At 37.0% G+C, this 14,220-nt stretch overlaps 1 protein-coding gene and 1 long non-coding RNA gene across 2 annotated transcripts; both read left to right on the top strand.

The window, feature by feature from the left end:
* The first annotated feature begins 3,398 nt into the window (after positions 1-3,398).
* Positions 3,399-6,015, top strand: LOC135118973 (uncharacterized). The gene is made up of 5 exons (XM_064042221.1): positions 3,399-3,665; positions 4,069-4,185; positions 4,687-4,814; positions 5,178-5,234; positions 5,747-6,015. Exons 1-5 carry the CDS (start codon positions 3,509-3,511, stop codon positions 5,786-5,788), a joined length of 501 nt encoding a protein of 166 aa, XP_063898291.1. The 5' UTR covers positions 3,399-3,508; the 3' UTR covers positions 5,789-6,015.
* Positions 6,016-6,402: 387 nt separating this feature from the next.
* On the top strand, positions 6,403-11,799 carry LOC135118972 (uncharacterized). Its single transcript, XR_010277896.1, has 7 exons — positions 6,403-6,430; positions 7,268-7,300; positions 9,253-9,279; positions 9,824-9,859; positions 10,553-10,573; positions 11,156-11,194; positions 11,773-11,799. It is a non-coding gene; the product is annotated as an uncharacterized LOC135118972 (long non-coding RNA).
* Positions 11,800-14,220: the final 2,421 nt, after the last annotated feature.

Below are 14,220 nucleotides of genomic sequence, written 5' to 3'. Positions count from 1 at the left end.
GAGCCTTTTTTCCCAATCATGTTGGGGTCGGCTTCCAGTCTAACCGGATTCAGCTGAGTACCAGTGCTTTACAAGAAGCGACTGCCTATCTGACCTCCTCAACCCAGTTACTCGGGCAACCCGGTACCCCTTGGTTAGACTGGTGTCAGACTAACTGGCTTCTGACCACCCGTAACGACTGCCAATGATGTTCAAGGACAGCCGGGACCTACAGTTTAACGTGCCATCCGAAACACAGTCAATGGTGTCTAAGATATACTTAGAAAGTACATACAAACTTAGAAAAGTTTACATTGGTACTTGCCTGACCTGGGATCGAACCCGCGCCCTCATACGTGAGAGGTTGGTCCTTTACCCACTAAGCCACCACGACTTTTTTAAGCGAAACAACTTGATATTAAATAAAATGTATTTGTGACTTTTGTTGATTTCACAAAGTAAGGATTGACAAAAAAAGGTTTCACGAAAATCTAGCTTATTGAAGCTTATATTGTAGCTTCATTGAAAAGTAAATAACATTTACGTAATCGGCTGTCTATGAAATTGGCACTTAAAATATTTATGCTTAACCGACTTTTCAAAATTGGTTTTGTGGTCATTTCACCTTTGCTGTGTTTGTCCCGAAATGCACAAAATATACTAAATTGTTAGCACAATGCGTGTTTGGTCTAAAGTTAGAAAAGAAAAATTATTTGATAATTAAATAAGTAATCCTACATATCGTATAGTGCCTATTTGTTAAAAATAACCCTGTAAATTTTAGTTCAAACAGACCAGACCATTTTTTTTTTCATATATGTGCATAATACTTAAATTCATATCCTCCTGTGTTCTATATTTTAAGAAATAACTCGAATGTACTTAATAATTCAATATTTTGTTACTTTAAAGAAAATGTATTTATTTAATATTAATATGTGTGTGTATAGTGTAACTCTGCGGTGCAATATCTACTAATACATTTATTTATATGTCCGTCCACAAGTGTAGACTCGCTAGTACTATATTATAAGCTATTGTTAAAACTATATGTTTATATGAAATGCTTCAAGTTTTTCCAAAACTCATGCAATTTTTTTGTATTTTTGCAAAAGAATCCTACTTGAATATAAAAGGACATATGTTTGTTCCTCTTACACGCAAAAACTACTAGATTTATTTGTATAAAACTTAACTTGGCGATTACATACCGGAATAACATATACTATATAGGCTGCTTTTTATCTATGTGGGAGATATAGTTTCATCAGGACGTGGGTGAAACCGCGTGCCAAGCTAGTTACTCGTATTTTCAGAACAGAAGTGTTATATTGAAGAATTTCGCGTAAACATATAATAATATGTGAATTTCATAAGCATGACATATCATAATGATCTGCCGTGATATATCACTTGCTCAATATAATGTGGAGATCACTTCTCTTAAGTTATAGTTATTTAGAATTAATAATAATTACATAGTAACTACACGAGTCCGTCCAATTGTTTGTATACTAGTTTAGTGTGTGGGTTTTTATAATGTTTATACCTATAGTTCTTGACAAACATTTAGAGATAGTCAGTTTCTCTTAAAACAACTGTGTACTTTGAAATTTGAATGTGAACATTTGAAGTAAGCAGTTGTTTTAAGAAAACTTACATTTATCTTGTTGATAAACGCTGAAATATTGGACGAGTCACTGCACAAACTATGTTTAGTGATCAGCGGGCGGCGAGGTATTGACGCAGTAGGAATTTCGTTGCGAACCTCCATTAAGTTTGGTGAGAGTTATGTATACTGAAGTTAAATTGTTAATTGTTGAGCGACATTTAAATAAAGTGTTTGTTGAATTATATTTATGACTACATCGGTAAACGACATCAAATTATTTTTATAAAGTACTAGTTACGACACAGTGGTATTAAGAATAATATTTTAATATAATTGTTGGCTGTAAATAGCCTGTATTTCATTCACAAGGGCTGTAGACATTTCGAATAATAAAAAAAGAAACTTTAATTTTCACCATGTATAATTTCACTGTGAATTTTTTATTGTTTATAACATTATATACTTTTACAAAATTTCTAGTTCTTACAATGTTTTCTGTGTTTAAATAATGTGTGTTTCCCGTTTGTCGGCGTTATGTCGTGAATAAGATAATAATGTAGTAGTTAAGTTCGGGGCCAAACTATTGTTAATGTATTTATTTAGTGTTAGACGCGAGTGTTGTAAATTATAGCATATGTAGGTGACTAGCTGTAACTACATGTTCCTCTTTATAAACTAACTTAAGTTGCTTGATCTTCTTTGTAAAAAGACGACGTTTGTTGACCAAGCAAAAGAATATTGTCTCAGAAATTATCTAAAATATTTTTAAGATAACTTTCTTTTGGGAATGGAAAGGATTCGTGAAATTGTATTTTCAAGCGCATTCATTACACTGCATAAGTATTATATGTTGCATTTATTGAGCGTCTCTTTAGTGAACATTAAATGAAAGGAAAAATATGTATTGTTGAAAAAAAAATTGCTCATTTATATTGTTTAATTCTCTGCTTACGCATTTATTTTATATACCAACTTATTTACAAGATAGAAAAAAAGGATTCCCGAGTGTGGCAACACTACGGTTTTCCGAATATGGCAACACTGCGGGAGTAGTGCGTGTAATATTGGCGAGGCGACTGTTCGTAGTAAGAGTATTATTTGTTTGTTTTAGTTAAAGTTTGCAGACGTGTACAGTTAAGGTAAACTATGTATAAGTAATAAATACAAATGTTTGTTTCTCTTTGCGGGTTTTATTTTAATGAAATTATTCTTCGTTTTATAGTCTCTGTGCGACTGTCCTTTTTAGTCGACTTCCCAAAAAAGAACGCTCGACATCCCCACACTCGGGGGGTCACGACCCGGTGACCTCCTGCGATCGCATCGGCAGAAGCTAGAACAAGCTAGAAGCATATGATTGTGGATGACAGATAGGCTGTCAAGCCTGGATAGGATGTCATCAGGATTACAATAAAATATTCTAAGGGTGAAATTAAAGCTAAACCGAAGATGATGATGATCGATATAGAGACAGCAATTGATGCATGCGATATTCAGTCTTTGCGAGGCAGCCCCCAGCGCCATAGGTCGTCAGTTCAGAAACATCATCCTCATCCTCCGAGCCTTTTTCCCAACTATGTTGGGGTCGGCTTCCAGTCTAACCGGATGTACTAGTACTAGTGTGCCACAAGAAGCGACTGCCTATCTGACCTCCTCAACCCAGTTACCCGGCCAACCCAATACCCCTTGGTTAGACTGGTTAGTCCAGAAACAGCCATCACTGAATAAAACCTCTACGAAATAACAATCCAATAGACATTTTGTGACTTCTGTTCTTGACATCACCATAGACATCACCCAGCATGACAGTCTGACAGCCACACGCATGTTTTTATAGTTATAGTTTAATATAGTATAGTATGTTAGTGCAAGTTAGTTGAATGTAAGAGGTCAAGTGCATAGTGCCCCTACCTCGGCGGCATGTGGGGCGCGGCGCTGCTCCTGCTGGGTGGGGCGCTGGTGGGGCTGGGTGGGGCGGCCGGGGAAGACGACTCGCCGTATAATGAGTACTACGACAGGGATCCGGCGCTGAACTACGAGGAGGAAGAGGAGGGAGACTTCTACGCGATATATGATGGTTAGTTGCCTAACTGTACGAGTATACGAGTATATTGGCGTTCTTAAGGGATTAAATATAAGAGAGTTCATCGAGAAGTATGTGTTTGGGAGTACACGGTAGTAGTCAAGTAGTGCAAACGGAAGATAGTACCTACGTAGGGGTACGGTAATGCACTAGGGAGTACATAGAATAATAGAAAAGAGTGTATTTTGAAGGAGTTCATAACGCATACAACTTTTTCTGGCTATTATCACATTACATCATACAACTTTCTTAAGTTTCTTTTTCCCACTTTGCGTACGCACGTAATTACATATTTTCATCTACCTACATATTTCGTTTATGTGGCTATGGCTTACCTACCTTTTTACAAGGCTAATCTGTGATCTCCAGTGTAAACGGCTCTGTTTGTTGCTCGTAGAGACGGACACGATAGCGACTCTCCTGACGGATCCTGTGACCGTCACGGTCTCGCGGAAGCGCCGCTACGAGGAGCCAGCCAACGCCATCGAGCCGCAGAGAATGCAGTACATACAAGGTAAGGGAAACATCATCATCATCATCAGGCTTGTTATCGTCCCACTGCTGGGCTGCAGCCTCCCCTCACACAGAGAAGGATTGAGCGTTAATCACCACGCTTGGACAAGGACACATGGTTAGAGTTAATAAGCTCTTACTAGTGATCTTAAAAATTTCCTCTCAGTTTCCAGAGTACCATAAATCTACATATGTCGTCTTAGTGGACTCAGCCGGACTGATTAGCGTGAAATCTTTATGAAAAAACTCTCTTTCTATATATTAGTAGATAAGGATTTCATATTCTTGCAATGTGTTGTGCAAGTGTGGACTTTAGGATTTCTTACCAGGTACCTAAGTAATTTTAAATGAACACCGGCACTTTTTCCAAATAAAATTGGGATAAGGGCAGGAGGATGATGACAAGCACTTTTTCAGGCCAGCTGAGTGTTCGACTACCACCACTACTAGCAGTCATTACCTATTGCACGTTTTCTTGTGTACAATGCAGCGATATTCACAGATGTGCTGAAGCAAGTGATGGCAGGGCGCGACATCGAGGACGAGCTGGACGGCCTGGCCGACAACGAGGACGGCTTCCCCTTCCGACCCAGCAGGACTTCCGAGATGCGGCCCGCCGTCCGATACTCGGTGATGAACTTATACTGTCTTTCTCATTTGTGTATGAGTAGTGTGTTCATCCGGTGTCGTTAAAAATAATGCAACTTAATTAGTACCTATCTGTGAAACATTCGGCAGATCTGCGGCCGCTCACGAAACAAGCTCCTTTGAAATGAAAGTGAAACTTGTTTAGCAGAGATCAAATATCTTCATTCCAATTCAATAACATGAGCCTATCATCCCTTATAATTCACTTGCGGTCTTACTTTAATTTATATTGTCGTGTGACTTGTGTCTAACAAGTATCGTGGTCAGTAAATACACGGTAAAGATATATTTAAACTGTAGTAAATACGTTCTACTCTCACAAGTAACATGATGATTTGTTTTCAGCCAACAGCAACAAAAATAATAATAAATACAACGAGTGTCGACGACGTGGAAACTGTGGTAAGCATCTCATTTTCATCAACTGTCGAAAACTGTAACTTTCCGTGGAATTTGTGTGAAATCGCGATCTACGATTTTATTTTTAACTTACGAGAGAGTATAGGGTAGTTTTATTACCCATTTACCATATTCTGCCTTAGATGCTTGATACAAATAAATGAATAGAAATAAAATTACTATTAACGTCCTGTTGGTAACCGAACATGGCGGTAGTTAAAGTTTGAGGACTCAAAAAGCAAACACCAATATCACAAAATGACGAAAAGGCGCGTGTCAGTAGTTTGAGGACTCAAAAAGTAAAAAGTCTTACTTTAAGAGGGATTAACCGTCGGTTGCACTTGCACAAACGTCTATTAAAGTTAAAGCTTCATTAAATCTATTGCTGACACTTTTTATCTTGTTGACAAAGAAAGAGTCAGCAATAGATTTAAAGAAGCTTTAACTTTAAAGAAGCTTTGGGCAACCGACGGTTAGCCATCAGTATGCAGGTTAACACGGCAATTTCTTTTCAGACTGAGCCCAGCAACACTTATACTACGGTAAGCATCATGTGACCGAAGAATAGGATTAAATCCTCAGCATATAAGTTGTACAGTGCAGCAGATGTCACGGTGCCAGCAATCACTTTAGCATTGATGAGATAAGATGCATATACCTACGTTTTACTTTTACTTACTTTTCCACTCTTTTTCGGATTTTCATCATGTTGACGCCAATTCAATATGGCAGCTGAAGTGGCAGTGTTGCGTGTGGCAAAGTAAATAATTGGAAAGCTCCACTGTTCCCGAGTAAAGTAGGCTGTATTGTATCCCCACAGTATGTAGTTCCCACAGGACATTAACATTGACCTTAGATGCTTGATACAAATAAATGAAAAGAAATAAAAAATAAAATTGCAGTTGTGAACTGAATGGACTCAAAAAGCAAACTCCACAATTACGAAAAGGCGCGTGTCAGTAGTTTGAGGATTTAAAAAGTAAACACAGAAAATAATAATTCTTACTTTAAGAGGGATTAGCCGTCAGTTGCACAAACGTCACTGTTTATTTTATTGACAAAGAAAGAGTCAGCAATAGATTTAATAAAGCTTTAACTTTAAAGGAGCTTTGTGGAACCGACGGTAAGCCATCAGTTTGCGGCTCACAGTTAACATGGCTATTTGTTTTCAGACTGAGCCCAGCAACACTTATACTACGGTAAGCATCATGTGACCGATGAATAGGGATGAAATCGTCAACATGCCAGCAACATTCTACATTTACTTATTTTTCCACTAGTAATTTTCGTGGACAGAGACTTTTTCAAATAGGGTATTACATGCATTTTTGAAATATATCTTAAATAAATTCTTTAGTCTTAATATATCTCTAAAAAATTTTAAAAAATTTTTTTCTCACATTATGTACGAATATAAATTAATTGTTTTATCATAATTTCAAATTTCGCGCGTATTTCGCGAAAACGCGGCACACAACGGACGCCATGATTGTTTTTTGGTCATGACGTCATTACGTTAGTAAACAAACTACAGCTGTCAGTAATACATATTTTGATATGTATTGAAAATTTTAATAATGAGTAATTATGCTCCGTATCGTTGGTGTGTTGTTTCTGAATGTGAGAACACTAGTGTAAAAACACCAGACAAATTATGGATTCAAGTACCAGTGGATATAAATATGAGAAACACTTGGTTAAAAGTTGTTTACTACCGTAATGACGTCATTAGCATGGCGGCGACATTTCGTAGTGTTCAAAGACAGATAAAAAAACCTAAAAACTTTAAACTGCAATAAAAAATATATTTATGTACCTTACGAAGTGAAACTAACATTTCCCGATTGCTTTTCCTCTAAACAATCATTGTAATACACTTTTAATTTTTTTCTCATCTAGACTAAAATACCCTATTGTCATCACATGGAAGCCAATTTTTCAATATGGCTCAGCTCAAGCTACACTGTTCCTGAGTAACATAGGCTATATTTTATCCCGGTATGGACAGTAGTTGACAGTTGACATGATGCTTTCAGGCGATCCCGCAGAGTAACGCCACGCGCACTACGGTGAGGACAACAAATTAAATAAATACACTCTTTTGCAAAAAAAACGGGCACCTATGCGAAATCTTAGTTTTAAGGACTTTATGTGTAATTCAAGGGGTTTTAATGATTTTAGTATGTTTCTAGCATCAAAAGGGTTAGCCAAGAATGCGTGAGAGTCTATTCTAAATTTGAATATTCTACAATTGCTAAGAAATTGGCTAAACCTTGTTTTGGACTTATTGCTGGCAGAATGTTCATGGGTGTTTTGAAAAGTTTTTGAAGTGATTTTCAGAAAAATGATAATGCAGTTTTAATTAATGATTAATGCACCTTTTTGTTAGATCAAAACATTTTTGAAAATCTATGCGTATTTGTTAAAATTTTCACCTGCTCTAAATGGTCTATACTGATGATTGATGGCAATGTTAAGAGTTCCGGTATTTTGGTGTGAAGCGTTCTATTGTTTAGATATTGTACCCATGTGTTTTAATATATCGCTTTTTCATAATTAAACACTATTTAGAAGAGTATCAGTACCTTGGGTTGCGACAAAACCAATTTAAAGTAAGCAGTGCCGATCACAACTCGTCTCTTATCAGACTTTGACATTTAAAAAATACCAAATTTAGTGATAAAAGTTAAAAATAACCACATAAAAATGATGAGGAGGGTTAAAGCTACCTAAAAACTCAACTTATTGCCGCGTTGAAGCTCTCGATAACTCCATAGGTATCTTGTTACTAAATGATGATTTGGCTGAAAGGGAGTCAAGAATTCAAAATTATTGGCCAAACGTATGTTTGTTAAGAAATGAGCAGATAGCCAATTATTGTTATGATTTAAGCAGGAAAGTGCTGTGGATGCCAGAAAATCTCGATGCAGGCAAGTTTATTTAATAAAATGTCCGTGGGATGAAAACACGTTATTTGAACGCTCATACTCATAGATCTTCAGAGGTCTACGGAGTTTCCCAAGAGACGAGGCTGTTTAAAAATCAGTGATTACGAGACCTTAAGACCTCGTGCTCACAGTCTATGCGCTATTTTCTGTATTTTGTAGAATTTCAAGACTTTTAAAAATGTCAAAGTCTGATAGGAGACGAGTTGTGATCGGCACTGCTTACCTTAAATTGATTTTGTCGCAGCCCAAGGTACTGATACTCCTCTAAATAGTGTTTTATTATAAAAAAAGCGATATTTTAAAACACATGGGTACAATATCTAAACAATAGAACGCTTCACACCAAAATACCGGAACTCTTAACATTGCCATCAATCATCCGTATAGACCATTTAGAGCAGGTGAAAATTTTAACAAATACGCATAGCTTTTCAAAAATGTTTTGAGCTAACAAAAAGGTGCATTAATCATTAATTAAAACTGCATTATCATTTTTCTGAAAATCACTTCAAAAACTTTTCAAAACACCCATGAACATTCTGCCAGCAATTAGTCCAAAACAAGGTTTAGCCAATTTCTTAGCAATTGTAGAATATTCAAATTTAGAATAGACTCTCACGCATTCTTGGCTAACCCTTTTGATGCTAGAAATATACTACAATCATTAAAACCCTTTGAAATACACGTTAAGTCCTTAAAACTAAGATTTCGCATAGGTGCCCGTTTTTTTTGCAAAAGAGTTTAGTTAAATAGGAGTAGTACCACAGATTACTATAATAGTTAGGTACTGTTGTACCGTTACTTCGTAGTCGTAGATCGCCACGTGTTTCTCAATATTGCATTACAGTTTGTATGTAGGTTTGCATGGTTGGATTTTGATGAAACTTGGTAGTAGCTTAGATACACATAAGAATAACATATTGGGAAGTTGTTCCTGCAGGAAGCCCATTAAAATAGCCCATGTAAAATAACTAATTACAAGTTACTTATACATTTGATTATATATAGCAATTAACATACCTAAATGTATTGTAGTCAGTATGTTCGACTCACAGTTGACGATTTGCTTTCAGACTACAAAAAGGACCTCCGCCTCCACGGTAAGGAGTTAACTTGCATTTTCTGTCTTCTATGGGGACATAGATCCACGACAGAGAGCGATTCCAAGATGGCCGACTGAGGAGTGAAGTCAAAACCAGCTGAGTTCTGTAAAGATACGTAAACCTTAACTTAACAAAATAATTAAGTAAACCATATGATTATACCCCTAACTGTATATCGCTATTTATTATTGTTTTCGAAAAATTCAAATTTTTTACAGGCTTTTATTTAACTTGCAATGTATGTATGTGCGTTCGGGTGGAATTTTACAACTCAATTTTAAGGCACTTGCCCTCAACCGTTTGAGCTGAAATTTCGCACACCTATTTAGTTTGGATGACAATGCATGATAAGCTATGTGATGTCATCCTAAATCCAACATGGCTGAATACCCAAGATGGTGGACTAGTTATTTTTTTCTTCTAATTTTACTTCGTCTGTAAGAAACATCCTCCGCAATTACTATCCAACTAATATAATAAATGCGAGTGTTTGATATATTTAATTATACTCATAGCTAACACTTTTGTTGTTTGTTTTCAGAGAAAGCGTTACACAAACCTATATCTTCGGTCCGACGTAAGAATTATAAATTATTCACTTTCATGACCAACCTATTTACATCCCACTGCTGGGCTGCGGCTTCCTCTCACACAGAGAAGGAATGAGCGTTAATATTCAAACTCAGATCAAAGACTTTCTTTGATCTGAGTATTCAAACTTGTAAAATCCAGGTTTCCTCAAAATGTTTTCCTTCGCCTTTACTCAGATTTGTCCAAGATTATGCTTAGGAAGTAGATCTAGGTATATATTATTTTAGAAAAGTTACATTGTTACATGCTCGATTCTGCTTAGTAAATAATGTGAAAATAGAATAACAATTGAATCTCAATAGCAGTTTTACCCTTAGAGGACATTCGTATTCCAATGTTTCATTGGTTTGGCATTTGCCATTTGGGCAATCGTAAATAATTTGCAGACAATATGATTCTTTATATTGAATCACAAATGGATAAATTAAAGAATAGCGGAATGCCACACGCTTTAATCGTAATTGAGTCGTAATTGGATCTTTGTTGGATATCAATCGTATGTTGCTTAAGTAAAATTAGCAGAATCAAGCCCCAGTATATAATTTCTTCACGTCTCGGCTGTAATATCAAATCAAATCAAATACCTTTATTTTCAGGCTGCATTGGCCCATAGATATATACATTAACGACTACATACATATTATATTATTTATAATATAACACCATGTATTCGTTTCAGGCGGCCGGCCCCACCACCCCGGTAAGGACAGAAACACAAATAACTCGCATTCTAACGCTTTCCACCGTCTTTTAGAAGAGTTATTGTAAGAAATAAATGTTTTAGAGTGAAGAGAAGAACCCTACTAATATTGTAAAAGCGTAAAGTTTGTATGAATATTTGTTCCTCTTTCACGTAAATACTACCATAGATTTGGATGAAACTCGGAAGTAATAATATCCCTACTAACTAATACTAGATATAAATCCGAAAGTAACTGTCTGTCTGTCTGTTACGCTGATATGATGAAATTTGGTACAGAGATGGAGTTGACCTTGAGAAATAACATAGGATAGTTTTTATCCTGGACTTTTGAAGAATTCTCTTGGAAACGCGATATAACCGAACTCAACGCGGGCGAAGGCGCGAGCGGATGCTAGTAGCTTGTATTATATACCAACATTACGTGTAGGTTACTGAAGGGTAGCCTACAAGTAATTTTACCCGTATAAAGATCCGGGTACTTCTAGTAGTTCCCCGGGAAGTCCTGGTGGGAACTGGTTTATCCTATAAGTCGTACTTTTAGAATGTGGCACCAAACTAACATGGATGATTTCATTTCAGAATGCCACCCTGTCTCACAAACAATTGGAGGAGATACGGGTGAGCTAACAACATCATACTAATTTACAACCTGCTCATTATCACATCGTATAAGTGGTCTATGGAATTCGGCTGCAGTTCCATTAGCCTTAAGAAAACTAAACAGGCTTGAGTTGTTGGGGTATTTTGCGCCACTTCTTCCCAACTCAGCACACATAGTAGTGAAAAGTGGGCGTTTTGGGGATGTCTCCCGTAAATTGCAACGTTTAGCTGTTTTGAAGCTTATTTTGTTTAATGAATTTACTTAAAAGGCTCTAAAAGAATGGAACTACACCTAAATTCTTAAGAAAATGGTCCATAAGTGTTTGCCGGTTGACGCTTCTCGTGACCAAAAGGCTGGCTATTACCTCGGACAAAGGATCAGCATGGCGATCCAACGAGGTAATGCTGCCAGCCTCTTGGGTACGCTCCCAGTCGACAGCGATGGGGACGAATTTTTTGAAGCGTTTTAGCTATAGGTAGTGGTTTTTTTTGTTTGTTTGTTTTACTAGGATAGTTTTTTATATGTCTTAGGTATTGTTAATATGTTAATATCTATGTAAATAAATGATTAATATTACATGATGTATTCTTTTCAGAAACGGACTAAAAACTTCACAGAACCGGTGAGAAATTAATTCAAGTCTGTCTGCGCCATACCTACGCCTAGTGATTTTTAATAGCAACAAGTTACACTTTGATGTGATACTATCAAATAATTATTTTTTTGTTTTACGTTCACCCGCAAACTTTTTATATTACTCACTTCTATATTGTACACGGTTGCGTCGCCAGAAAATCTATAATTTCATTTTGTAAAATATCAAGAATTCAGATTATTAAACCTGTATTGCGAAGAAACTGAGGTTTTCATTATTAAACTTCCAAATGTCCACCACTGGACATTAAATGGCGACCGTGACAGGACGGATTTGCAAAAATTCGGATCGACTACGAAGACAAAGGAATTCTCACTAAAAGGAAATCTACCAAAGATTCATCGTGGAGGACTACAGACGCAAGAACACTATAATAGAAGACAACTAAGCCAGCCAGGTCGGTCAGAAGAACTCGCCGCGCCCAGCCTTAGCTTCTACTCCGTCGAGGTTCACCGTCAGCCTGCCACGTCAGTCCGAGAATTTCGTCAACATCTGCGAGCAGCTCGTGTACCTATCAGTACCACAGCCACCAGCGAGGACCAGTGCAGCCAGAAGCAGCCGTCTCGCCTATCAGTTAAGTGCCATTCCTACGATTTACCCTAATACCTGAACCCATTTTTCCTATCGAAAAGGTCGCTGTTTGGTACACTCCACTTGTGTATTTCATTAGTTTAACAAAATATCTAGCAATTTTAAGGCTTATTTCAAGTAAACAATCAGTAAATCTCCTAAAATAGTACAATTAAAATCCATAATTTATTGTCAACTACCTACGTAATCATTTGTAAAATCATAAATTCATTAAAATAACAGTAATTTCATGAAAATAAGTTCATAAATAAATAATACTTGAGTATCTAAACACCTATTAGTAATTACATTCCCGATATTTTCATTCTGCTAGGTAATCTGAAGGCCTAAACTTAGCCACCCTCCCAATAGTGCGTGTCATTATTCTAGTTCACATTATTTCAAATATTTTGGCCGACTATTCCAGGGAATTCGGCGCCGCCCGACGTTGACTACCGCTAGCCGCGTTCGGGTGACGAAGCGTCTGCGCTTCGCCACGCGCCGCGCCGAGCCGCCGCCGCGCTGCTGCCGCGCTGTTACCGCGCTGCTGCCGCGTGGCTGCGTTCGGGCCCCAGGTGTCGCCGAGGGAGTATCAGATAAGAGTTGAACATATAACTTTATTCCTTCATTTTGCATTAGTGTGTTACTGTTTAGATTACTCAATCACCTATAATACTTTCTTAAGTACTAGTTTGTCGTTTGTTGTTGTTACATACTATTAATTAATAAACAAAATGTCTTTAAGCGAAGATAAAGACAGTAATGCAAAACAATTGAAGGAGCTATTTGCTAAACGTAGCTCGGTCAAAGGTCGTTTAACGAAATTTAAAAAGTATTTAGATGTAGTATGCTCTTTAAAATTATCAAAAACCCAAATTAAAGAGTTAGAAATTAATATTGATAAAATACGAGCTATGTCTAGCAAATTCGATGAACTACAGGCTCAGATTGAGGTTATTAATTGCGATAATATGGACTCTGAGATTGATGAACGTGATGGAATTGAGCAGATCTTCACCTCACATCTGGCAATTGCTGAAGAGCAACTTGACAAGTATAAGACTACTTCTCACTATTCTGATTCGCACAATTCATCACAATGTCATCACGATCAGTCAACTCATTGTCATCATGTTGATTTTAAATTACCACAAATACAAATTGCAAAGTTCGATGGCGCTTATTTCCGCTGGCTTGAGTTCCGAGATACCTATTTGTCGCTTATTCATAACAATGAGCGTATCAAGCCTATTCATAAGTTCCATTATTTGGTATCGTATCTCGAAAATGAAGCTGCGCGAATTATTTCTAATTTAGAGATTTGCGAAACTAATTATGAAACTGCATGGCAGCTTTTGTGCGATCGTTACGATAACAAGCGCCAGCTTATAAATCAACACCTCAATTCATTGTTATATTTTGAATCGACACAGCAACAACACAAACGTGAATCAGACAAATCACTGAGGTTTCTAGTTGACCACGTAACAAAAAACTTGCGAGCATTATCAAGCTTAGCTAAACAAGGTGAGCTGCTTGATATGATAATTATCAAAATTCTTATACCTAAGTTAGATAATCGTACTGCTATTAAGTGGGAAGAACACCGTAATAGTTTGTCCGATCTCCCCACCCTAAAGGACTTCAGTAAGTTCCTAACTGATCGCGCTGATGTGTTAGCAACTATGTTCCAAAACAAGTCTGACACACCCAAGGCTACACAATCACGCCAAAATAATAATAATAATTCTCGTAGCACTAAGTCGTTTTCATCTACAGTTCAGAACACCGGCTCTGTCACTAAGCAGTGCGTTGTCT

Source organism: Helicoverpa armigera, chromosome 27 (assembly GCF_030705265.1).
Source record: "Helicoverpa armigera isolate CAAS_96S chromosome 27, ASM3070526v1, whole genome shotgun sequence".
Lineage (NCBI taxonomy): Eukaryota > Metazoa > Arthropoda > Insecta > Lepidoptera > Noctuidae > Helicoverpa > Helicoverpa armigera.
This window is presented reverse-complemented; position numbering and strand designations above follow the sequence as displayed.